This window comes from Mustela nivalis, assembly GCF_964662115.1.
Source record: "Mustela nivalis genome assembly, chromosome: 7".
NCBI classification, from domain to species: domain Eukaryota; kingdom Metazoa; phylum Chordata; class Mammalia; order Carnivora; family Mustelidae; genus Mustela; species Mustela nivalis.
Window position 1 is genome coordinate 467,371 of NC_139026.1, and position 25,677 is coordinate 493,047.

At 52.7% G+C, this 25,677-nt stretch overlaps 1 protein-coding gene across 1 annotated transcript in view; it reads right to left on the minus strand.

Moving 5' to 3' along the window:
* MOV10L1 (Mov10 like RNA helicase 1) overlaps nucleotides 1–25,677 on the minus strand; it is a 61,456-nt gene that overhangs the window by 25,353 nt on the left and 10,426 nt on the right. Inside the window, exons 3-13 of the mRNA XM_082739415.1 lie at nucleotides 24,929–25,091; nucleotides 18,805–18,917; nucleotides 18,017–18,204; nucleotides 16,272–16,415; nucleotides 15,303–15,544; nucleotides 14,812–14,941; nucleotides 13,223–13,417; nucleotides 11,971–12,085; nucleotides 7,991–8,168; nucleotides 7,409–7,479; nucleotides 4,901–4,992 (exon numbers count right to left, since the gene is read on the minus strand). Of these exons, the coding sequence (XP_082595541.1) occupies nucleotides 4,901–4,992; nucleotides 7,409–7,479; nucleotides 7,991–8,168; nucleotides 11,971–12,085; nucleotides 13,223–13,417; nucleotides 14,812–14,941; nucleotides 15,303–15,544; nucleotides 16,272–16,415; nucleotides 18,017–18,204; nucleotides 18,805–18,917; nucleotides 24,929–25,091 (1,631 nt within the window). The remainder of the gene's footprint in view (nucleotides 1–4,900; nucleotides 4,993–7,408; nucleotides 7,480–7,990; nucleotides 8,169–11,970; nucleotides 12,086–13,222; nucleotides 13,418–14,811; nucleotides 14,942–15,302; nucleotides 15,545–16,271; nucleotides 16,416–18,016; nucleotides 18,205–18,804; nucleotides 18,918–24,928; nucleotides 25,092–25,677) is intronic.

Here is a 25,677-nt window from a genome sequence, read left to right on the forward strand (position 1 = left end):
CTGGGATCATGACTGAGCTGAAGGCAGAGGCTCAACCCACTGAGCCACCCAGGCGCCCCAAGGAAGAAAGATCTTAAATGACCTCAACTTTCATCACCGGAATCTAAAGAGAAGCAAATGGAATCCAAAGTAAACGTGAGAGAGAAAATCACAAAGGCTGGAGCAGAAATAAATGAAATAAAAAATAGACACTAGAAAGTATGAATGAAGTCAAAAGTTGATTCTTCATAGGGCTGAGCTGATGAACCTCTTACCCGACTCGTGGGGGGAAGAGAAGGTACACATCCCCACTGTCGAGGCGAGAGGGTGGCACCGCCTGTTGCCCACAGATCCAACAAGTGCTCCTACTAAGGAAATAATATGGTAATTCCACGCAAATAGATTAGATGACTGGGATGAAATGCACAAATTCCTTAGAGGATACATACTACCGAAGCTCACTGCACATAAAACAGATAACCTCAATGTTTACTGATTCACTAAATAAATCAAATATGCAGCTAAAGATGGAGGAGCAGGTGAAGCTTTTTAGCTTATTGTAAGGCCAGTATCATCCCGATATCAAAATCAGACAAAAGATAATTTTAAGAAACTACAGACCAATACACCTCTGGAACACAGAGGCAAAAATTAATGAAATTGTAGCAAATCAGATCTAATAATATATAAAAGGAAGTTCCAATATGGCTAAGTGGGGATTATTCCAAGGATGCAAAGCCAATTCTGAAGTGGGGGACAAAGGCAGAAAGAAATGCAGATGAAATGAAGTTTCCTTAGAACCCGCAGCCTGGGGGAAAAAAAAAAAAAAGATGCAAAAAAACAAAAAAAACAACAACCCTTAAGAACCCGCAGCCCGTTGACGAATGTGTGAGGCGGGCCGAGGGGAAGTGCGTCCAGGAGCTCCCAGCTGTCGTCCGGCTGCTGCCTTGCTAGAGGGAGACCAACCTGAGCTTGACAACCTGGCCTCCAGGATCCTGTGTCTCCTTTAGCAGATGAAAAGTCATTCTGGAAATTTCCGGTGTCTCTACCTCCCCTGGCTCCATAGTGTATCTGCAGCAGCTCTTCACAATGCCAAGGCAGCAGCCCTTCCTGCCCAGGGGTCCCATCTCCGTGCTTTAATAAAACCCCCCTTTTTGCACCGAAGATGTCTCAAGAATTCTTTCTTGGTCGTCACTGGTTTTGAACCCCACCACTTAAAACCACATCAGTTCTACATGAGAATACCAATCAGTCAACCACAATAACAACAACAAAAACAAAAAACCCCATCAGTGTAACTGACTATCTTAATGGACTAAAAAAGGAAAACCACGTGATCACCTCGACCGAGAAAAAACACGCGACCAAATCCCACACGCGCCATGCCGGATCGCAGGCAGCACACTTGGAGTCCCCCTCCTCGACCTGGAGGCCCAAATACAAACCACCTCCGGACAGCCCACACTGGGCGTGAGCCCTCAGGTCGGGAACAAGGCCGCTTCCGTGAGACGCCAGCTAGCCAGGGCCAGCAAACAGAAAAGAAAGGAGGCAGCGCAGTACTTCACTCCAACATGAAGATCTTAAACGTAGAAGACCCTGCGTAGCCTGTAAAAAGCTACTAGAACGACGAAGCGCATTTAGAGAGCTCTCAGGACACGAGATTAAGGTATAAAAATAAGCGGCATTCGTAAACACTAGCTAGAAGCAACTGGAAATTAAGTTCAGATTACTGTTTACAAGAGCATTACCTTTTTTAGGGGTCACACCAGTCACACAAGATACGCGAAACCCACACAGTGGACTGTACAGATGCCGCTAAAAGAAATAAAAAACAGACCTAACTAGGTGGACAGAGGCACCATCAAGGGTTGGGAGACTCAGTTATTAAGGGTCAATTTCTCCTGAAATGGAGCTAAAAATTCAATGTAATCCCAATCAGAACCTCTCCAGGTTTTTTGTGGAAACCGACCAGCTGGGCCGCACCAGCTCTGCCAACAATGGACAAAGTGGAAGCCTCACACCACCCGATCTCAACTCACCATCAACAGAGAACATGCCCGCATGGGACACGGGCACACGGAAGGGCGTTTGGCATGGCTGCTCATTAGGAAATGCAGACCAGAACCACAGTGACACACCACCGCACAACTACCACAACGATTGCAATTAAAAAGACTGACAAGACCAGGGTTGTGAGCCTGTGGAGCACCGGGATGCTCTGGGCCAGGGGGCGGGGGGGTAGGGGTGAGGAATGTGGAAGAAGGCATCTGGGGTGGGAGATACTCTCCTTCTCTTGACTGTGGAGTTGGTTTCACAAGGCCGATGTATAACAAAACTCTCAAACTGTATACTTTAATAAGGCAAGTCTGCCTACATTCTGTCTCACTAGACCTGCTTTTTAACTAATTCTTTTTATTAACATATGATGCATTATCTGCCCCCGGGGCACAGTCTGAACCGTTGGGCTTGCACAGTTCACAGCACTCACCAGAGCCCATACCCTCCGCAGTGTCCAGCTGCCCCAGCCCTACCCCCCATCCCCCAGCGACCCTGTTTGTTTTGTGAGATTCAGAGTCTCTTTCGGTTTGTCTCCCTCCCGATCCCATCTTGTTGCATTTTTTCCTTCCCTACCCCCCACAGCCCCCTGCCCTGCCTCTCAAATTCCTCATATCGGAGAGATCATCTGATAATTAGACCTGTGTTTTTTTTTTTTTTTTTTAAGGGAAAATACCTACACGAAGTAAGCAAATAACATGAAGAGTGCAGCCTCTCTGCCCTCAGCTCCATCCAGCCTGCGGCACGGCGGGCCTGCCCATCTTTCAGTGGTTCAAAGGGAGTGGGGAATACACATTTTTTAAAAAATGGGAAATCTGCTGGTTTTGCATAACTTAATGTAAATAAGCTAAACGCTTCCGTGGGGCAAAGCCTCCGAGCGTCAAATGTGACAGGCCCTGCCCCACACCCTGGCCTCTCATGTCTCCGACACTGTAGGTGGCTGCCCACATGCTTGCCTAGGCCCTGGGCGTCTCTGAGATGCCCGAACCCAGCATCCCGCCACCTCATCACCCTGCCTTCCCAGCAGCCCTCACTGCCGGCGGTACCCACTGGCTTTCCCTGGGCGCTTTCTCTCTGGCTCAGCCCCGTGTCTGTGTCCGGCACCCTTCCTGTCGTAGGCGCGCTCCTGCACCCCTGCGCGCCCTCATCTCACGCTTCCTCTGCTCCCCTCCCCCGACTCCTCCTCCTCGACTGGGCTTGCCTGCCCCGTGTTCCAGAGTAACACATGGTCAGAAACGTCCAAACACAAATCAGTTCTCGCCTCTTTTGTCCGACCACCTTGAGGGAGGACATTAGGCCTCTGTCAATGACCCCTCCCCCACCTGGCCAGACGCACCCCGCCCCCACCCGCACCCCCTCGCCCCAGTTACTCCTCCATCGCAGGGCCCCCACAGAGCTAGTCTCTCTCATTTCAAACAGCAAACACAGCCCCTTCCTAGACCTCACCTCGCTCTCCATCCCACCTGCTCAGCTTCCACGGCCACCCCACGGCCCCTCCCCGCTGACCCACGACCCACTCACACATAGCACCTTTGACCTACTGGCAGCCTCAACACCCAAACATTTCTTTCTTTCTTTTTTTTTTTTTTTTAAGATTTTATTTATTTATTTGACAGACAGAGATCACAAGCGGGCAGAGAGACGGGCAGAGAGAGAGAGGAGGAAGCAGGCTCCCTGCTGAGCAGAGAGCCCGATGCGGGGCTCGATCCCAGGACCCCGAGATCATGACCCGAGCCGAAGGCAGCGGTTTAACCCACTGAGCCACCCAGGCGCCCCAACACCCAAACATTTCTTAAACAAAACTAAACATCCTTGATCCATCTTAAAATTCTAATTCCTAAAAGATACTCTACAGAAGCAAACCAACAAGCAACAGACCTAGAGAAGTTATGGAAGTTATCTGTAGCCTGCCTCTCCAAGGGCAGTCCGGCACAAAGAACACAGAGAAGAGTCCTACAAATAACAAAACCCAGACTATTCAGGAAAAAACACGAGCCTGCATTTCATGGAAGAAATTTTATGGCCAACAAACATGGAAATTCTCAACTTCGATGCAATCAGAGACATGCACGTCCAGACCCTGAAAAGGTGCATCATGTCTCTACCAAGTCAGCACGAATTTAGAAGTTTAACAAAACCAGCTCCTGGGCCGGTGTGGATCAACAGGCTGTTACAGTAGTTGGTACCAGGGTCCCTGCTGCCACTGTGGGTAAAGCCACAGCCCCACAACTGAGCGTGCAGCCAAGAGAACGTGAGCATTGGTGCGCAAGGAGGAAAGGGGGCTCACAGCAGCACCTTCAGGGCAGAGACGGGGTGAATGTCCACTGCAGAGCAGGGAGCGTGGCGGACTCACCCTGGGGTGCGGGCCGTGGTGAAGACACTGGACAGTGACGTGCAGCGTGGAGAATCTTGGGGACAGGGGAGTGAAAACTTCCCGGAAACCAGAGACTGACAGCTCAAAACAAAACCAAAAAATATATTTCTCTGGGAGTGTATGTGTGTGTACAAAGACACACAACTGTTTGTTTTTAAAAGCAAGGGAGAGACAAACACAAAACCCCTGTGAACAGTGGGGGGCGTAGTGGATCAAACGGAGGGAACGACAGGTTGGCAGGGCCCCCACCCCATACCCGTGACAGATCAATGACAACAACTCCGTGTGCATATGGTCCAAGAAGAAAAAGAGCAAATGTTGGCACGTCTGTTATCTTAGGCCCCGTCAGAGTGAAGCAAGACCCACGAAGACGGACAGTACCACGTTGCATCTCCTACACCAGCGCGGAGACGTGCAGGGACAGACGGAGGGGAAGCCTGCTCCCCATGAAGAATGAAGATGCATTTGTAGGAAGAGTCAGGAAAGCATTACCTGTTATATGTGAATTCCACATCCATAGGTTCGAAGTTATATGCCTGCTCGAATTCTGGGTTAAGTTTAAGGGTTACATCTTCTTCATGAATCTAAAAAAGAAGCAGAGCAATTTATTCCCATACGTCATATTTGATCTGTTGAGACAATCTTCATCTAGCAACACGTCATGAAACACTCCATGGACTGGAGCTAAAATCTGGTATTTTAAGTCCTTGTGAAATCCATGAGGAGGATTAAATCACAGCGTTGTCGCATCGTCCACACAGGCCCCGGGCCCTGCAAGTGCCCACACCAGCTCACGTGCTGAGCTCCTCCCTGGCCATGTTCCAGAGATCTGGGCTCTGTGGAAACAAAGTGACAGCACAGGCCACGGCCTCGGAAGGACAATGACGCAGCAAGGGGCGCCTGCCACACAGTGCCTTCACAAAGAGGACTCCCCCTCCAGCAGTACAGGGAACCAGACATCCTGGGACCCCCAGCCACCGCCAGGGCCTGCGCAGAAGGACTCCCGGAGGTCGGACAGAAAGGGAACTTCTGAGGAAGCACGGGGGAAAGCGCAGGACAGAGAGTCCTGCGTCACACGAGTGCAAACTGACAAAGCGGTGCCGGGAGAGCGGAGCCGGCCTGGGGACAGAGACACTGGCAGGAACGGACACGGGGGCTGCCCTGTTGGTGGGGCCCCCTGCTTGCAGCAGAAATTGCCATAATACCCTTAAAAGGAGAGCAAGCCCAACCCAGGGGCCCCAGGTTTCCCAGGGACCAAGACTAATGGAAATGAACCTGTAGTTAAAAGGTCACTGAAGCGGCACACAGGGAAGCAAATCACCAAGAGTGAGAGTCAGCACAGCCTGCACAGAGTTCGGGCCCCAGGGACGGTCACACACCGCCGCTATCATTTCCAGGAGCTTGAAAAACCATGTGTGAGAAATTGAAAACCCAGACAGAAAAAGCCAATATAAAAAACAATAGGGCAACTCCCATCAATCAAGCAAAGCACGCAGAGATGAAAACCATGCGGAGATAAACTGAGTGGGAAGAGAAGAAGTGACAATGCCTGTTCCGAGGCACGTGCTCTTGGTGACAAGACGGCCCCTCTGTGGAGGTGGCCATGGTGGCAGGGCTCTGTGCAGGGCCCAGCCTTGGGAGACTTCTGTCCCATGGCCCTGGATGTGCATGACAGCACAGTGGCCCCACTGGAACTCCCTCTCCCACAGACGGACTCGAGGTTGAGAAATCCGGGTTGCCTGCCCGCCTGTCATGGAAACGCCAGTTTGACGTCAACGGAATCACTGCTCATCCTGGATGTGTGTCTTCTGCGCACCCCGCCATCTATGGGGCTCTCCTGAGGCCTTTTGGACCATCATGGTCTCCAGCACCACTGCAATGGCCAAAGGTTAAACTACAGAGACTCGAGAAAGACAATGAGCTGAGACCTGTAGAGTTTACTGAGTCGACCACGAATTCCGTTGCTCCAAAGGAGCCGACTGTACGCACTAGCCCACCAAAGGCTCAGGAGGGGCGCTCAACGCCCCGGGCTGGGGCGCCTGTAGCTTCAGTCTGGGTCCGTCAGGCTCTGGCGCTCTTCAGCAGCGCACAGACGAAAACGGCTTGTCAGTGTATGACACCAGCTACCCCCACCAGCGGGACCAGAGAGACCTCCTACCTGTCATCTCTGGCACTACTGCTCAGAGGAGGTTGTCCCCAGGGCATCTTCCCTGAGAGGCGCGACTGGATCCACCCTTTGGAAGCTCAGTCTGGTGGTGGTCCAACAGCCAGCAGGTGTTCAAGCCGACAGAGCCGGCGCGCTCTCCAGCTGAGGCTAAGCGGCCACCTCCCTGAGGGTCTGCGGCAACAGCGGGGAGGGCACCCGGCGGCGGCTCCCTCCCCAGTCACCTTAGGACAGCTTCCTGCCTTGGCACGGGCCGGCACCCTGTGTTTTGGGGCAGAATGCAGCCAACACAGCCGTAGAGGCCTGATGCTGCCCCTCCTTGGAATCCTTCCCAGACCCTGCCCCACCCCACCCCGGGGCAGGGCTCCGGCATTTCCTTAGTTCTGGGCATCAGGCAGGAGTGGGCCTCCTCCTCCCCTTCACACGAAGGCAGCAGGCCAGGCGACGCAGGTGGCAGAAGCAGGGGCGCGCCAGGAGGCATGCGAGAAGTCAGCCGGCTTCTCCAGAAAGGCCTTTAGAACTGCAAACCTGTAAGTGTGTTCTTCCTTCCGAGGCGCTCTCTCCTGGAGCATGTTCGGAATGCCCAAATTTGACTAAATGCAATCATCATGAACTTGTAAGCAATAAAAGGTAAATGTGGTTTATGTAGCTGAAAATTACAGGGCTGTTTAAAGTTCTCTGTATACATAACAAATTTATTTAAATAGTCACTTTCTCCTGAAATTTCTGAAATGCCTTCAAAGGCTGAAGGGGCACCCCCGCCTAGCCTCGGTAGGAAGCTGACCTCAGACTGCTGGAAGAGCCGGCCCGGCCAGCCGGTCGGGAGCACTGCTCACCTCAATCACGTAGCCAATGTACTCGATGACATGTCCATTGTACTCTTGAGTTTTTAAAATCAGCTTATCTCCTAGTTAAAAAACGTAGAACCACATGTAAAACTACAAAATCCCCAAATTTTGCTGTTGTACCTAAAATCAAGCATTTTGAAAAAGTAAAATAAACATCACTGGGACCAGCTATGCATAAAACCAGCACCGCTGTAACCAGAGAGAGGTGCCGGGCACACCGCCAGGGCTGACCAGGTTCTACAGAAAATCCTAACCCAGAGCAAAGGCAATGAGACAACGGGACTGCAGCGCTGCCGGTTAGAACACTCCTGCCCAGGGGGCTCAGTCATCAAGTGTCTGCCTTTGGCTCAGGTCATGATCCCAGGGTCCTGGGATCGAGCCCCGCACCGGGCTCCCCGCTCATCCAGGAGTCTACTTCTCCCTCTCCCTGCCGCTCTGTCTACTTGTGCTCTCTCTCTCTTTCTGCCAAGTAAGTCAATAAAATCTTAACAAAACAAAACCACTCTTCCCCTGACGGGGGTTCAGCGTCTGCTGATCCCGCTAGTAAAACGTGATACGTAACGGACCCACCTGCGTAGAGAGAAGGCCTACTTTCAGCCAGTCCTGGGACCTCCAGAACCAGCAGGTCACCGTTTCTTTTCAAGGTGACCCCACTCATGTTATATTCTTTCAGTTCTATTTCTGCATGAATCTCTTCAAGCCAGAGCAAAGTTGAAAACTTTTCCTTGTAGTTCGACATGTTCAAAAGCTGAAAATAAGAAAGCCAGCAAATGAGTGAGAGCAGTCACACCTCTGGGGCCCCGTGGTCTAGGAAAGCGGCAGCACTAAGTCCAAGCTGCTGAAACTCAGCCAAGAGGGAGACAATGGCTTTTGAACACGGATGCGCAGGTGGCACAGGACGGTGCTCCTGAGGTTGGGAGACTACCTCAGTGAGAGCTGCAACTGCTCCGGCCCCTTCTTAGACAGTTTCCAGGCCCAGATGCAGAGAGCCCAGGGGGAGCTGTGTGGGCTCTGCACTGAGGAGATGGAGCTGGGGTCCGAGGAGGCCGAAGGGGCAGTGTGCCAGAAAGGTCTGCAGAGCTCCAGAGGGTCCCCTCCAAACTGTCAGCTGAGCACTGGTCAGTGCGTGAGGGTAAGAAACCATGTCAGGCTGGGACGCCCACCTGATGGTGTGAGAGCAGGTTCCTCAGCCCTGGCACCACCAACACCTGGGCTGTACCTTCTCTGGGGTGCGGGCCATCCTGGGCACTGCAGGGTACTTACCGCCTTCTGGGCCCCTACCCACTTGTTGATACTAGCAGCCCCAGCCATGACAACCAAAAATGTCTCCAGGGAGGACAACGGTCACCTGTTGGGAACCACCGAGTGAGTGGGAATGATTCACAGAGCTCACACAGGGCTGAGAACCGAGTCCCACCAGCCCAAATGGAAAGCCTTGTAATAGAAGAGACTTTGGACGGGCGGGATATTCAGAAGGGTGTCAGCCCTAAACTAAACACCATTCTAGTCCTACCCAGCAAAGGCTTAAAATCCGGCCAGAAAGTATCTGTTTCAAAGTAACTTAATTGCATTCCAGAACAAACCACAGAATATTTTCAGGAACAATAAAACATCCCAACAGCCAACAAGGTAAAATCCACAATGTCTGGCACCCAAAGATTATGAGGCTTAGAAAGAAACAGAAAACACAGCCCAAAACAAAAAGGAAAGCCCCTCAGCAGAGCCAAAACAGATGAGTGGCAGAGCTCCAGATGAGCTCACCAGAGCAGCTCTTACTCGGAAGCAGGGAAAGACTGAGCCTGTGCAGCGGACGCAGAAGACCGAGAAAGAGCCCCGCACTGGGGGAGAGGAGAGCCACCACGTGTGACACGGAAATACCCTGGATGCTCGCTGCCGAGGAAAATGCTAGTGAACTGGGCTGGCCACAGGGACCTTCCAAAACGCAATGCAGCGGACAAGCACTGAAGAAAAGTGACCAAAGCAGAACTAAGTGGTGGGGCAGCTCCAATGGGGCCAATGTAGGGCCAGTGCACAGCCAATGGGTATCTGAAAAAGGGGTTCAGCAGAAAGAGCCTCTGAAGACAGAATGGCCAGAAATTACCCACATTTTTTTTTTTTAAAGATTTTATTTATTTATTTGACAGATATTCCAAGTAGGCAGAGAGGCAGGCAGAGAGAGAGGAAGGGAAACAGGCTCCCCGGTGAGCAGAGAGCCTGATGCGGGCTCAATCCCAGGACCAGGATCATGACCTGAGCCGAAGGCAGAGGCTTTAACCTACCGAGCCACCCAGGCGCCCCAATTAAAAACACATTTAAGAGATAACTGATCACACAGATAGAAAGCAAAAATGGTAAAATGCAGCAAAGAGTTCAAAATACACGTAGAAGCCAAGTTTATGACATTAGCAGAAAGTCCAAGCAAAGTGAACTGGAAGCTGCCACGGTGGGGGTCTCAGCCCTGGGACGCTCTGGAGCATGTCCAGGACCGCGGCGCTGCACAGCCAGCGCTGCACATCGCTCTCCACATGTGGCTCCTCATCTAAACGTCATTCCAGCTGAAGAGGACTGACAACCCCGAGCCCCGGCTGTGTCTACTTACACAGATTGCCAAAGAGCGAACCAACCTCTGGTGGCAGAAAGCTGCCCACGGGAGGCCCAGGGACAGGGCCGGGGGGAAGGGAGGGCTCGCTCAGGGCAGTGGGGGGAGATGCGCTCCTCTTCTTGACTGTGCAAGGGTCACAGCGCACACGTCAGAGTGTGCCCCTGCCATGGGCGCAGGCCGCTGCCCGTCTGTCCTGCCTCAGTGAAGCTGATGACAGGAAGGCTCTGCGAACTGGGCACCCTCTTGGGCAGGGACAGGATTAAACAAACCGACAAACCACGCCAGCAGGGGAGCTGTGGAGCCAGTGGCCACAGGGCCCTGCTCACCGCCGCCCCTGGCAATTTTACTACCACTGTCCAGCAGGAGCGTGCTCCTTCCCTCTGCCTGCTTGAGGAAGGCCCCTTCCCAGTGCCAGGCTCGGGGGAAGCGGAGTTGGGGAAACACAGACTAACATGATGCTCCTAACGGCTGCGTCTGCACCAGCAACAGTCACCTGGCCTCTGGGGACCCCCCATTTCTTTCTTTCTTTTTTTTAAACATTTTATTTATTTATTTGTGTGTGTGTGTGTGTGAGAGAGCAAGAACACAAGCTGGCAGAGAGGCAGGCAGAGGCAGAGAGAGAAGCAGGCTCCCCACTGAGCAAGGAGCCTGATGCGGAACTCGATCCCAGGACCCTAGGATCATGACCTGAGCCGAAGGCAGCGGCTTAACCCACTGAGCCCCTCAGGCGTCCCAGGATCCCCCATTTCTAAGGTCTGCCTGCTGCCACAGAAGCTGGCTCACGTGTGGGACTCGCCACAAACACCGCGGCGCCTTCCCGACACGCTTTCCCGCTTCCGTCTGAGGCCTGCGCCAGCCCCACTCGGCCACGTGGCCAGGGCAGAGCCCGCCCCGCCTCTGCGTCGCAGCGCGCCCCTCGCCGGACGGGCCATCTCCCTCCCTCTTCCAGAGTGCCAGCAAGTCCTTGGGGAGGGGCCATCTCCTGCCCTTGCCCAACGGCACCGCAGCTTCGTGGGAGCCTCTCCTGCCTGCCCAGCTAGGGGCCTCACTGCTCCCTCTAGCATCTCCTCCTGTTCAAAGACAGCCCCTCCCCAGGGCCCCAGCTTCCTCCTAAGCCTTCTCTCCTCTGTAGACCACCCCATCTCCGTCTGCTCCTTCCTGCCTCACGCCCTCAGCCCACAAACAGGCTTCAGGCAGGCTCATCCTCGACCAAGCTCCAGCCACGTCTCGCCCCAGCTGCTGTCTGCTCTGGGGCGCTGCTCATCTGCTGTTCAGCCAATGGGCCCCCGAGCTCCGTGGGGAGCGCCCTCCTGCTCCCAGGGCCGCCCTCTCCTCTCTGACAGCAGACAGGACACTTCCCTTGCTCCTGGACCCGGTGTCCACGTGCACACAGGTGTGTACTCTGACGACCCTCGGCTCCTCTCCAGGCCACTCCTCCCCTGCCAGGGCCTCACCCCTTGTCTGGCATCAGCTACCACCCGAAGCAGCAGACGGGCTGGGCAAGCTCCCTCCCATGAGCCCACTGACGGCCTGGAGCACAAAACAGCTCCACTGCCGCACGGAGCGGGTGATGGCACGGAGCGGGTGATGGCACGGAGCGGGTGATGGGACGGCGTTCCAGGCACAGGCAGCCCGCAGGAGACCTGACGGGCTTGCCTTCCCCCCAGCCACCAGCCTGTGTAGCTGCAGGGCTTCCCCGCACACGTCCTGTCTTCTCGGTGGCTCAGTTTTATCCCAAATGGAAAGCCGCTGAGAGGCAGGCCGCTGGCCTAGCTGGGCGGGTGGCAGTAGGCATCCCCACAAGCAGTGCCCACAGCAGTGGTCCCGACCCCTCATCGCCCCGGGATTCCCAGCTCCCTGAGCCTGCAGTGACGACAAGCTGAGGTCTGAACCCGAGCAGGGTTCATCCTGAGTTTGTTGGAAAACACATATCAGATACATTTCCTACCTCTGCGAGCAAAGGCTGAAAAGTCAGAATGTCAATTTTTTGCTCCACACATTTCTTAAGTCTATCTGGTATTGGATACTGTGGAAGAAAGCTTGGAAGTTGTCGTCTTGAGTTCCTAAAAAAAAAAAAAAAAAAAAAAAAAAAAGCACAAGTCAAAATTCTTAATCACCCCGTGTCTCAGACAAGCCATTTGCACTCAAGCATCCTTCTCTGCTTTGGAAAGAATAAAGGTCCTTTGAGAACCAAAAATAAATGTGAGCTGGCGCGAGCCTGGAGTTTGCAAAGTGATTTCAGGAGCTTTCCCACGTACCAGCTCTCACGGAGCCCTCTCGCGTCCTCCAGCGGAGGAGAGCAGGGCCACCGTGCCCAAGCAGCCCTCTGAGGCCGCACTGAGAGCACAGGTCCGGAGCTCCCGGTCCGCTCTCACAGCAGCTGCGAGCCTAGAGCATCAGGACTCTGCGGCAGGAACGCCACAACACATTCAGCAAAGGCTGCTCTGTCTGGGTCCTGCTATTTGGCCTGGAGTTTGGGGACACTGGGGATCCCCCTCGAGCTTCTGTCTTTCCCCAGAAAGAAGTGTGTGGGTGAGTCACTGAAGTCAGCCACCATCAGGATGATGAACACAAGTCCTGCTGTGGACAGGTCTAACGCAGCGCGAGAAGTGACTGGCAAGCAGCAGCAGGAGAGACCGTGCGAGGGCGGCGACACGTCACTGGGAGGCCCAGCGAGCCTCTGATTACGCGCACCCGCATGCACTGAAGAAAGGCACTGCTCCCTCCTTCCAACCCTGCGTCCAGCTCCTGCCTGAGTGCCGCGGGTGGGGGGCACGTCGCTCTGACCCCCTGACCCCACAGTCAGCTCCCTTGGATATCGCGGTGGCTCAGCTCCGGACGAGAAGTTTGCTTAGAGAGAAGTTCTGTGGCAGAAAGGCCCTCAGAGCCACCACGAGCCGCACAGGGGAGGCCTGACACCTGCCACCCACAACGCGGGTCTGTGGCAAGGGCTCCGCCAAAGTACATACATCAAGTATGTGTGGAAGCAGAGGCACTCGGTAAGCAAGAGCCAACTATTGATTAGGAACACAAACACAACGAAGGGGACACACACTGTGGGGTCCTCCTCAGAGACAGAATCGTAGGAAACACACATCCCCGGCCCCCCGAGAGTGAGGACAGAAAGAGGCGCAGCCCCGCTGCCTGCGTGGCTCTCACACCGCGCACACTCGATTCGCACGGCTCTCCACTCACGGCACCTTTTCTGTGTGGTCACCACGACTGTAGTTTTTGTGGGTGTGAGCGCGGTGGCACTTCTCGACTTCTTCCACGAAAACGGCTCTCGGATGGCTATAAGCGACTCCTCCTGGCTCACGACCGTCACCTCGAGGAACCGGCCGATGACGAAGCTGGAGAAGCAGAGCAGGAGGAGCTCCCGGCAGCGGCCGGGGTCGCTTGGAGGAACGAGAAGATTCAGATTCAGACTGACTTACAAGTAAGGCATGTAGATCCGGAAGAGCGGCCCTGCGCGCGTGTACAGGTCGGCTACGAAACCACGGTCACCCTTAGCTTTGCGTAATTTCTGTCAGAGAACATGGACTTGCTAAACCAGGCGTCTTCCCACAATAACATCAGCCACTGACACTACTCTGTGGTTCTCAAACTTCAGAGCAATAGGGAAGACGCCGTCAGGGTTCTCAAGTTTCAATCGGAATTGTAGAATGTTACCAAAAATAAACAGCTTTTGCTTTATTTTCTGCCCAATTTCCTGCTGCTGCTCCAAGGCGGGCTCTCCCGGAGGCACCACACTTGGTGCTCACCTGCTACCTTCCACCGAGTTCTGCGCTGTCACATCTAAAAGGTCATTTAAAGAGGCGGCACTGCACAGCTCTGACTAAAGGGCTGTTTGTGGGAACGGCTGCCCCAGCCATGATGGCAGTCGGCTTGAAGCAAGGTGGTTTAATCAGAGCCACATTAAAAAAAATCTATTTTATTTGAGACAGAGGGAGAGAGTGAGAGAGCACGGAGCAGGGGTGAGGGGCAAAAGGAGAGGGAGAAGCAGACTCCCACTGCTTCACCACCCGAGCCAGCCGGGTGCCCAGAGTCAGGTTTTTAAAAAAGATTAAGAATTAGCAAGGGTAGGGGCTCCTGGGTGGCTCAGTGTGTTAAACCACTGCCTTCGGCTCAGGTCATGATCTCAGGGTCCTGGGATCGAGTCCCACATTGGGCTCTCTGCTCAGCAGGGAGCCTGCTTCCCTTCCTCTCTCTCTGACTGCCTCTCTGCCTACTTGTGATCTCTCTCTGTCAAATAAATAAATAAAATCTTAAAAAAAAAAAAAGAATTAGCAAGGGTAGAGAACTGGAGAGGGCTGCTGAGAAAGGAAGCGGCCTGCTGCCCGGACGCGGGACTGGGGGGTAGATTGGGATTATACACAGTCCTCCCAGAAAGGGAGGCCTCAAACTCCTGTCCCCGGAGCTTGGACCTGGCCAGCTGCCCAGCTGGAGATGAGGGGCAGGAAGGCCTTAGCTGAGGGCACTGGAGGGGAGGTGAGGAGCCGTGGCCAAGGGGCTGGGAGTGGATGGACTCCAACAGGACTGAGGGTCAGAAACGGGTGAGCGGGTGGGGGGTGTGCGCAGGTTGTCAGGCCAGGGGAGGCAAAGCTCTGGTCAGTAAACTCACTCAAACCATTTTCTCCAGCAGTGCTTTTCCTTCTTTTTTATTTTTCTCATCAGAATAGTTAGGAATACTTTTATAACCTCCGACCTAGAGCATCACCCACGATACCTAAAGACCCAAATACACGAATGTCCCCAAGGAGAACCCACTCCCAGCCCTCCAGCCACGTACCCCGCATCGCATGCGACCACAACCGGGGCTCTTGCACCGGGAGGGATGAGCCCTTCTGGCTCCAGCTCTGTCGTCTGCTTCCCCCGCCTCCTCTCTTCTCTGTCCTCATCTTCTTCACAAGCACAGTCGTCTGGGAGACGGAATTTAAATCCAGAATTAGATCAGAAGCGAGGCAATCTCGGACAGTGGTGGCAGGCTAGTGAAAATGCATGCGGACACACAAAATGCCAGACAGGAGGTGACAAAAACATCAGTGGACAGCGGCCAGCCCTTCCTGAATCTGGAACCACTTGCAGGAAGCAGCACATCTAAAGGGTCTGGGCCGAGCTATTTTTGTCTTCTGCTCGGTCCCAAAGACAAGAGCCCAGAACCAAAAGAGCACAGCAGGTGCTGTACCAGGCCCAGAGCCCAGGGAGCAGCAGCACCCTGTTGCGCAGAGCCCACGGGCCTACGGCTGGCTGACCGGACACAGCAGCAGGAGAACCATCTACCTGGAGAGACGTCTCTGCTGTTCACACGACTCTCTGACGCTTGACAGGTTGTGTTTTTTTGGTAGCTCTCTAGCGAGTCAGTATTTTCATCTGAAAAATTCTTCTCCTTCCTGGGAATGGGAACAAGAGACCCTACTGGGCACTTCTGGGTTTTCTCCAGCGTTTGAAACCTGAATTGTTTAGTTTTATCCCAGCCGGCCAGTTTACAGCTGACTAAGTTTTGAGGAATATCTCCTTTGTTCCTGGAAAAAGAAAATGAGCCACGAATACAAACAAGATTCCTGAAGCTAAAATCGTCAGCTGCCATAACGCATAGTTCACTCTGGGCGAAAAGTGATTGTAAGTAGCTTCATGAACAGAAGTAAAAAGGACATTTTAGGGTGAAAAACTTCTGAGAGATCTCTATGAAGGAAAAAATAAACAGCCAAAATGAAGCTGGTTCTACAGAAATTGCTTTTTTTTTTTTTTAAAAAAAAATTCTTAAATCACAATTTAAAACTCATTAACGTGACTATAATTACTTATTTATTTTTAAAGATTTTGTTTATTTATCTGACAGACAGAGATCACAAGTAGGCAGAGAGGCAGGCAGCAGAGAGAGGAGGAAGCAGGCTCCCCGTTGAGCAGAGAGCCCGATGTGGGGCTTGATCTCAGAACCCTGGGATCATGCCCTGAGCTGAAGGCAGAGGCTTTAACCCACTGAACCACCCAGGCGCCCCAACGTGACTTTATTTAAATGACAGACTTGGGACGCCTGGGTGGCTCAGTTGGTTAAGCAGCTGCCTTCAGCTCAGGTCATGGTCCCAGCGTCCTGGGATCGAGTCCCACATCGGGCTCCTTGCTCAGCAGGGAGCCTGCTTCTCCCTCTGCCTCTGCCTGCCACTGTCTGCCTGTGCTCACTCTCGCTCGCTCTCTCTGATAAATAAAATAAAATCTTAAAAAAAAAAATAAAATAAATGATAGACTTACTCTATCCAGATCACCAGATTTTTACTTTCTCCTTCCTTTAATGTTCCAAAATTTGTCATCCTTGTGACTTCAATACCACCTTTGTTCTTCAGTAAAAGGGCTCCGCAGGACTCATCAGCAGCCTCTTCAAAGGCAGCAGGGTCCCTGCAGAGAGCACCCCAAGAACAGCATCACGGGAGCAGACACCCGGAGGCTCCATCCCTACCTCCCAGCCACACTCCTTTCAGCCGCGCCACACCGCACCACCGGGCCAAGAGCGACGCAGGGACGGACCGTCCATCCCCCAGGGACGTACGGCCACAGACTACATAGAGTTCCTACAAAGACTTTTGGAGAAGGACAGCAAAACACCTTGAAGAAGAAAATTACAAATTCTCAAAGATCTAGACAAAGGGAAGTGGCGCCGTGGTAATATCTTGAAGGAGCTCCTGATTCTGGGAACGTGCTGGGGAGAGCGCGTTCGATCCTCTGCTCTTCAGGCTGCCGGGAGGGGTGAGGGGAGGCACCCTCCCGTCACGGACCCCGCTCCCCCGCGTTCTGTGGACCCTGGCGGGAAGCAGGCGGCTTCAGTCCTCTCACTGCGCTCCCACAGTGCTCATCTAAACAGTGGGGCCCCGGCCATGCACGCGGTGACGGTCTCGACCACACTGGCATCCCCTCCTCAGGCAGCTCCTGGCCCTCAAAGGCCTCCCGTCCACACATTCCTCCCTGCCGGGTCACCCCCAGCCCTTCCTTTCTCTCCTCATCCACAGTCCGCGCGCGGAGGACAGCAGCCGGCCCCTCACGCCTCCCTCAGCTCACACGGCCTCGCACGGACCCAGGGCGCCACTGGGGACGGCCGACAGCTGCCAACGGAGGGCCGAGAAGTAGGAGCACAGGAGGGCGGGGAGCGACCGGAGGGTTTCCGGCTCAAGCCACCCGGCACACACAGGCGGGGGCTCCGCTTTGCGCTCAGGAACTGGTGCCTTTTCCAACACGCACCTGGGCACCCACACAGCGGGTCCGAGAGGAGCGTACACGCAGGGCTGACACCGGGGCCTCTGGACCAGCTCGTGGAGAGAACCCGCACAGAGCCTCACTGCCCCACGCCGTTGCCAGGAGCCTCCCCTCAGGGGTCCGGAAGCCTGAGTGCGGTGACAGCACATGGGCTCTGCCAGGGCAGAAGCGCGGCAGTGCCCCCGGGGCTGGCGCAGGGCCTGGCACACAGGGCACCGACTGCCCTCCTGCTTCAGGGCGGCATGCTCATCTCCACTGTAAAGCCAGGAAACGGGAACCGGCCGCTCACAGGAGGGGAGCTCCCCGGACCCAGCACAATCCCTTCGTCGACCACTCACCTTCCGATCCCCTACACGGACTAGGAGGTTACGGGGGAATTCCGAAATCACAGGATTTGGGCTTGGCTCACAGCCAGTGTCTCCCCAAATGAATAAGTAAATCTTAAAAAAAAATTAAGAACCTACTATGTCCAACATGTTCTAAAAAGTACCGACACGTGAAAGAACAAAAGCTATAAAACCACCAAGAGGTGAGCACTGCCGATGCGAGACTAAGGATTAAGAAGGAACTGTTAACCTCAACTTTAACCAACCACAGAGACCGCTGAGAACCTTCCAGAAGACGCTTTCCCCCTTTGACCACACAGCGTAGGATTTGGACAGGCTATTACTGAGCTTATTAAAGCAACTCTTAAAATACACTTCAACTGGGCCTCTCGCTCCCAAAGAAGAAAGCGGCTTCCTCGTTACCGTCTTTTCACGGGGGTCATGCACAGGGCTCTCCAGACATAGCACGACTGGCTGCTCTCCACCACCACGGCACTGACTACGTCATGTCTTCGAGGCACGTATCCCTCAGCAAGCTTCAGAGAGTCCAAGGTGAAAAAGATGCTGTCATCTATCACCCCGTTTCTACCGCAGAGGCTAGAAATGCAGACCTGCGAACACAGTCATTGAGGACGGTGTGAACATGGGCCACACCAGAGCCTGACTCTCCAAACCAGCCCGTCTCGGGTTGGCCTCCAGAACCAGAAACACACACCGGTGAGCTGTTTGGCAACACCTCACCTGGGCCCCGTTGCAGGCAAAGTGCAGCCTCGGGAGGGAGTGGGGGACCCTGGTCTTGGAGAAGCGAAGCCCTGAAGATGCCATCAATGTGTGAGGGCCCTCAGAGCCAAGGCTGAGGTAGTGCAGTCAGAGCGCGTCGGGTGGCCGGTGCTCACTCCCCGGGTCTCCGCCCCAGCCCAGCACACGCTGCCACCTGCACCCCTGAAAACTCGTCTCCAGCGCCAGAGCACGCCGGCCTCTACGGCTCCAGTCCTTCACCCACCGTCTCCCTCCCAGCAAGCAGAGCGTCGGCACCTTCTGCACGAACTACAGAAGTAGAATTTCATCGTGCAAGCATGCCAGGGGATCTCCAGGGATCTCCTTAAGGAAATCCGCATTCTCAGCAAGGAAACAGCTGGACTTCCCGACGCACCCAGGGGAAGCCTGGGCCGGAGGGCACAAGGTAAGGACGGGCGAGGGCCGGCACCTACCCTTTCCACGCGCTTGTACCTCAGCGGCTTCACGGAGATGGCCTCGCTGTTCCACGTGCCCGGCCGGATCCAGTACTCCGCCTCCACCCAGTCTCCCTTGCAGGGCTCGAAACCTCCAAGCAGGGAAACCATGGTGCTTACTTGGTAATGTTAGTCATACCAAAGTATACACGTCATTCTGAGGTTATGATACACAGAGACCATTTCTCTTCTACCCAAGAAACCCGTTTTCAACCTTGGTTTCTCTTTTGGGTTTCCCCAATTAATTGGAGCTGTGGATGTTACAGACTTGCCTTTCTGCAGCCTTACCCTCTCCAGCCTATGAGGGCAAAGGCAGGGGGCCCAGAGAGGTTTGTGGCTTACATGGTCAAACACCTGGTTTGTGCACTTTCGGGATCCCAGGTGGTTTCCAACATTCCCCACGTTTTTCCTATACGCTATTCCTAATTGCAACAAAATAGGCTCAATAGCACATCTCTTCCACCTCTAGCCTCTAGGGAGTGCGACTCAAAGTGGCCAGCAGTTTCTCTAAAACGGGCCACTGCTCTGTCAGGTCTTCCCAGAAGCAGTGTGAGTGCCCCCCAACCCCACCCCCACAGGTGACAAAGGGCTGTGCGCTCAGACCTGAGAGTAGGGGTGTCTATGCCAGCTCCGGTGGTGGGGGCAGGGAGCACTCAGTGGCCCTGCCAGATCTTGGGGGGTCGGGGGGAGGCAGGCAGCTGGTTGCGGCCTGCAGGAGGCAAGGTGCCCTAGGCTGCCACTGGCTGGCGGGCGGGCACGCTGGGCAACTGCAGGCTCAAGGACATGCCGTGGCATAACCGTCCATCAGTCCATGACACAGGAAGCACCGTCTGAGAGGGTGTGTTATGGTGCACGGTGTGAAGCTACAACTGGTTACCACGTTTTTGTCATTTTGCAGTACTTTTGACAGCCATCGGCTCAAGGAATAGAAGGACTGGGACACCCGGGTGGCTCCAGCAGGGAAGTGTCTGACTCTGGCTTTCGGCTCAGGTCACGGTCTCAGGGTTGTGGGCTGGAGCGCTGCCGTGTAAGGCTCCATGCTCAGCGGGGAGTCTGCCCGGGGGAGGGGGGTCTCCCTTTCCTCCTGCCCCTCCCCACTGTATACGCGCACTCTCTCTAAAACAGTAAAAATAAAAAACACACGAACAAAACCCAAATGTGCACAATTTAAAACTGAATTTGTTTCTCAAGAAAGCTGATGATAAACACCTGAGAGTCCAAACATCTCCTGACAGGGACCGATCAGCACGAGGGCCACAGTGGTACCACTGATGGCGTGGAACCAGAAGAGACACATGGGCTAGAGCCGTCGGCTTCCGGGCAAGGGGCGTTTTAAGAGGACAGGCCCAGAAGCACAATTTTACAGGTTAGGACATAACTTGTATGTTGACTTAAAAACCATGACTTTGTCAAATATTTAACATAATTCCACTAATTTTTTATTCCAAATCTCTTCAGATACACATGAAAATGAAGCAATATGCTAGTTTTATAAACAGTTATCTCAAAGAGAAAAGAAACAGCAAAACAAATTTTTTTCCTCCATAAGAATCATGGAATCAGGGATGTCTGGGGGGCTCAGCTGGTTAAGCATCTGCCTTCAGCTCAGGTCATGATCTCGGGGTCCTGGGACTGAGCCCCGAGTTGGGCTCCCTGCTAGTGGGGAGCCTGTTTCTTCCTCTGCCTCTGCACCTCTCTCTCAAAGAAATAAAATATTTAAAAAAGAAAATAAATTGCAGTTATTGAAAATACAGCTTGTAAACAGAAAACAGCGACACTCCTTTCTACCAAAGCAGCAGAGGGAATGAAGCCATGAGGCCCCCGGAGCCTGCCTGGCACCTGCGGCGTAGAGCTGAAGTCGTATGATGGGAGTCCACACTATCCGGCCTGTGCTAAGTCTTCCGAGAAAGCCCTGATGTTTAACTGGGTAAACAGATGCTCTGTAATGGAATGACCGAAGTGGACAAGACATACCAATTTACAGCATCTGTATTTGATTTGACACTCAAAAAAATCTTAGAGACAACTCATTTGATGAGTTTTAATTTATGAGAGCATTTGATCACCTTTGCACTCATAGAGGCAAACAAACAGGCCCTGTAAAAACATCTGCGCTGACATAGTTAGTTAACAAGTCTCAATAGAAAAATACCAGACTTGGAGCGCCTGGGTGGCTCAGTTGTAGAGCGTCTGCCTTTGGCTTGGGTCATGATCCCAGGGTCTGGGCATCGGGCCAGCATCAGGTTCCCTGCTCAGCGGGAGGCCTGCTTCTTCTTCTCCCACACCCCCTGCTTGTGTTCCTTCTCTCTGTCTCTCTCTCTGTCAAATAAATAAATTATTAAAAAAAGAAGAAAAAAGAAAAATACCAAACTTAAGGATTTTGTAGAATTTGCTCTGAGCTTACTAATATTTTCTCAATTAAAAGTGTTATAGCCTATAGAGAGAGCCAGTCAAAGGCTTCAGTTTCAAGTTTATTAACCATAAAATGCAGTTTGGAGATTCCAAACCACTGAATAAAAAAATGAAATTAGATACTAAAAAATTTATGTTTCTAATTTTATTAATTTTTTTATTTTTAAATATTAAGATTTTATTTACTGGTTTGAGAGAGAGCGCGAGAATGTGTGCACATGGTGGGGGCGGGACTTGGGAGCAGAGGGAAAGGGAGAGAGAAGACCACAACCAGACTTCCGCTGAGCCGAGTGTGGAGCCCAGTTAAGGGGGGCTGGATCTCATGACCCTGAGATCATGAAAACTGGGCTGAAGTCAAGAGTCAGACGCTTAACCAACTGAGCCACCTATGTGCCCAGTGTATGTTTTTAATATTAGTGACATGGTGTTAGAAATGGTGAAAAATTACAATGTTATTATGTGTCAAGGGTATAACGACTGAATAATATTAAGTGGTTTTAAAAGGCCCAAGTATTCTTTTTCTAAAAAAAGTTTTGCAGTTTCTGAATAACGCTACTTGAAAGGTCCGCCAGTGTAGTAAAATCCGTCTGCTCGTCAATATGCAAGTATCCAAAAAATGACTTAATTCCTTTTCACACCCCTTCCCACTTCTCAGTGTGGACACTAAGTGACGGGATCACCCCGGCTATGACTCCGGCCATGGGAGAGGAGAGAGCCGCCGTCAGAACACGAGGTGGGGGTGTGATCCTGACCTCTCTCCCCTGCCTTCTGCCAGTCGCTGGGGGCTCTCCTTAGGCTAATCCCAACCCAAAGCCAGAGGGCAAGGCTGGGCGGTCCCTACCGGGCAGACAGAACGGGAAGGACACAGAAGGGCACCAGAGGCTGCAGAGCTCCGGCCGCAGGAGAGGGTGTTCGGAGGGCTGGGCTCCAACCCGGGAAGGAGGGACCAGCTGCTGGGTTGGGGTTCTCAGAGAGAAAATCTCGGGCCCTCAGGGATGCAGGCAGATGAAGAGCAGGGCCTGATGAGGCGCACTGGTCACTAAGGCACACCCCCACGCACGGCACGGCACCCTGTCCTGTGTGCGGCACCGGTTCCTGGGCCTGGTGAAAGGGCTCAGGAAGGACCCGGGGCACGTGTTCTTTACTACACAAATGGGTCCATAAACCAGTTTAATTTGACAAGAAAAAAATAACCTGACTTGTGACCCGGGCGGGGAGCTCGGGTCACGCCGGTCACGTGGATACGCAGATGTCACAGGGCTACCCACTGCTTGCTCTGAGAAAAAAGAGGAAAGAAGTGGGTCTGTTGCGCAGTTGGGACTCTAAACCCTGCTCTTAGGTGACTTCTACCCAGAGTCATTCTGTTTCCCAGCCACATCCACAGACATTCGAGTTTCTCAAAACTGGGGGCCAGGATGGCAGTCACTGGCATCTAGTGGTCAGAGCTCAGAGATGCTGCCGAGCACGTTCCACAATTCACAGGGCAGTCACCAAAATGGAACGGGCAGCCTCCAAGGTCACAGCGGAGCACAAGAAAGCCTGCTTGAGGCTGAATGCCCAATTCCATTTTAACAGCCTTGGGCCAAAGGGTTAAGGAGTAACTGGGTATTCATGTGTAAAACAGCTTGGGCTCTTCCCCCACGTTAAGAACTCTCAGGAACAGGAGGAGGGCCCCTGGCTGGCTCAGCGGGTACAGTATGTACACAGAAAAAGAATTCCCATGAGAGTTATCTGTAGGCTGAGGTCTGAAGAGTCATCCACAGAACTGGGCTGAGGTCCACCACTGCCTTTACAGTCTGAGACTGAGGGGACTCTGAGATCCTGACACCTTCCCTCCCACCGTCACACCCTTCAGTACTCACAGGCTCACACCTGTCCCCAGTCACACCCCTTCCTGAGGCAGCCAGACTTGCTCAACTCCCACGCACGCTGCGCACAGCTGCAGACTCTCGAGGTCTTTGGAAGGCTCCGAACCCAACCTGAGCTTCACCTGGCCCCTCCTCACAGAGCCCTTGGTCCGCTCTGCACACAGGGACGCTGGGCCTTACGAGCCCCAGAGGAATCCTAAGCCGCCCACCTCCTGCCCTACCACTCACCAGTTCCTGCAGAGCAGAAAACCGCGTCCTGTCTTCTCCCTTCCATCAGAGCACATTCTACGAAACTGTGCCAGGCCCAGTGTAAGCCCTTCCAATATTTGCTGAACGAATGCCAAAAAGCACCGGTGTATCCGGACTCTCCCTTAAGTAAACGAAACGTCTAGCCCAATTCTTCCTCCTCCCACTTTCTGATCAGGGATGTGCACCGGAATCCCGCCACCTGTTTGTGCAAATAGTTTGACAAAAACCCACTGCACCTTCCGGCTCTGGTGCTGCCTACGGGCCTGTGTTCATGCTTCCATCAACCTCGAGGCAAGGGGCTGCAAGAGACCACGTGACCCACAAGCTTTACCATCTGGCCTTTTCCAGAAAAGGCCCATGACCTTTATTTTGGACGCCCATGATCTTTTTTCACATTGTGATTTCTCTTCCAAGGACGTTCTTTTGCTGTGGAGGTCAGGCCGTCAGCTGTTTGTCTCTGTGGGCCTGATTTTCTCAGCTCAAGAAGACTTCAGAAAATCTTAATAAAATGCCTCGACCCGTGCTTCAGGTACCAGTCCTCACGGTCAACTACTCCAGCACCTTCCAACAGTATCTGCGGCATGAACTGTGTCCCCGTCTGGGAGTGGCCTCCTGTCACATAGTTACAGGGACCTAGCAATTCCCTCTGAAGCTGAGAAACTGCAGGATCGATTTTGCCAGAATTGAGAGTTTTCTGGCAGAACAGAGATTTAAAACCCCCAGCCATCTGTCAATTTCATTTTGGAAGCTTCCAGGGTTAGCAACCAAGGTCAGAATCCCAGCTTTTACACCTAAGAAAAGTAGAACAGCAAGTGGCCAGGGGGCTGAGCTCATCTACCTCCTGCACTGGGCTCCTGGGCAGCTGAGGTGGGAGAGAACTGTGGCTCTCCCTCTCTCAACGTGTGGCTGGCAGGGTGAGCAGCTGGAATTCAGCTCGGAAACCACCCTGCCCATGCAGTTTTCCAATCTCGCTCAATTCCAAGGCATGTACTGGTCTGTTTCTCCTTGGGAGGAAGATCTAAGGTCTTCCTCATCTCGCTCCCCTACTGGGTTACTCCCGACCCATCGCTGTAGACAGCAGTACACACTCAACTGTTGCTGAACTCACAAATGGCATTAACAAATTATATACTTACACGTAAAAACAAAATTTGATAGTTAAAAATAAATGCAATTAAAAACGGATATACACTGTGGGAAGGACAAAGCCATCCCCAAGTCCTATTTTAAAACATCCGAAGTACTGTAAAAACAGAAGGTGCCTTGTACATCTATGATGCCGTTGACTTAGATTAGTAATGATACTTACTTGAAAGGAACAATTACTCAGAAATTAGTGACTCCATTCAACAAACAGCACAAAACAAATCACAGCAACCTACACTACCTATGCCGCTGGGAGCCGGCTCCCGACGAAGGCATTCTCGTCCGAAAACCGCTCCATAAACAAAGCATGCTCAAATTTGACACTTTCCTGTGTGTAACCATCTCAAAGCTAATTCATAAAATTAAAAAAAAACAAACAAACAGAGAAAACTTCATCTCAAAAGTGAGCAGAAGCCCATCTGACATACCTTCGCAAACGCTCTCCAGAGAGAAGTATGTGGTCTGACTGATGTAGCCCGCGCCCTCCATCAGCGAAGTCACACAGCCGATCAGCACGTGGGGGCCGGACGGCGACAGGCCCCCGCCCTGGCTCTTGCTGTCGCTTTCCCACTTATCAGAGACGGCCTCCACCTGTAAGACAACCGGCTGCTCAAACCGCAGGCTACAGGAAAGTATCTCTCATGAAGACAGGTATTAAAAATCCTCACCAAAACACTAGGAAACCAAACATGAGAGTGCATTAATAGGGTTACACAGTGCAATCAAGGCCAGTTTATCCAGAATACAAAGAAGTTTCACACGTGAAAAGTGATCAGTATAATACACCACACATTGGTAAAACAAAGGGAAAAAAATACACGAAATTCTCAGCTGACGCAGAGAAAACATTTGACAAAACAACACCCTTTCATGAGAGAACGCTCCAACCAAGAATTGAAGGAGATTTCAACATGATTAAGCCCACATAAGAAAAACCCACGCCTAACCTCACATTTAATGACAGAAAAATTGAAAGGTTTTCCATTAGGATAAGGAACCAGGCAAGGAAACTTTGCTACATCTGTTCAAAAAAAGTATTCAGGCCCTAACCAGAGAAACTGGACAAGAAAAAGAAGTAAAAGGCACCTAAACTAGAACGAAAAAGTTAAAATATTTGTTTGCAGTGGTATGATTTTATATGTAGAAACTGCTAAATATTCCATAAAAATCTGTTAAT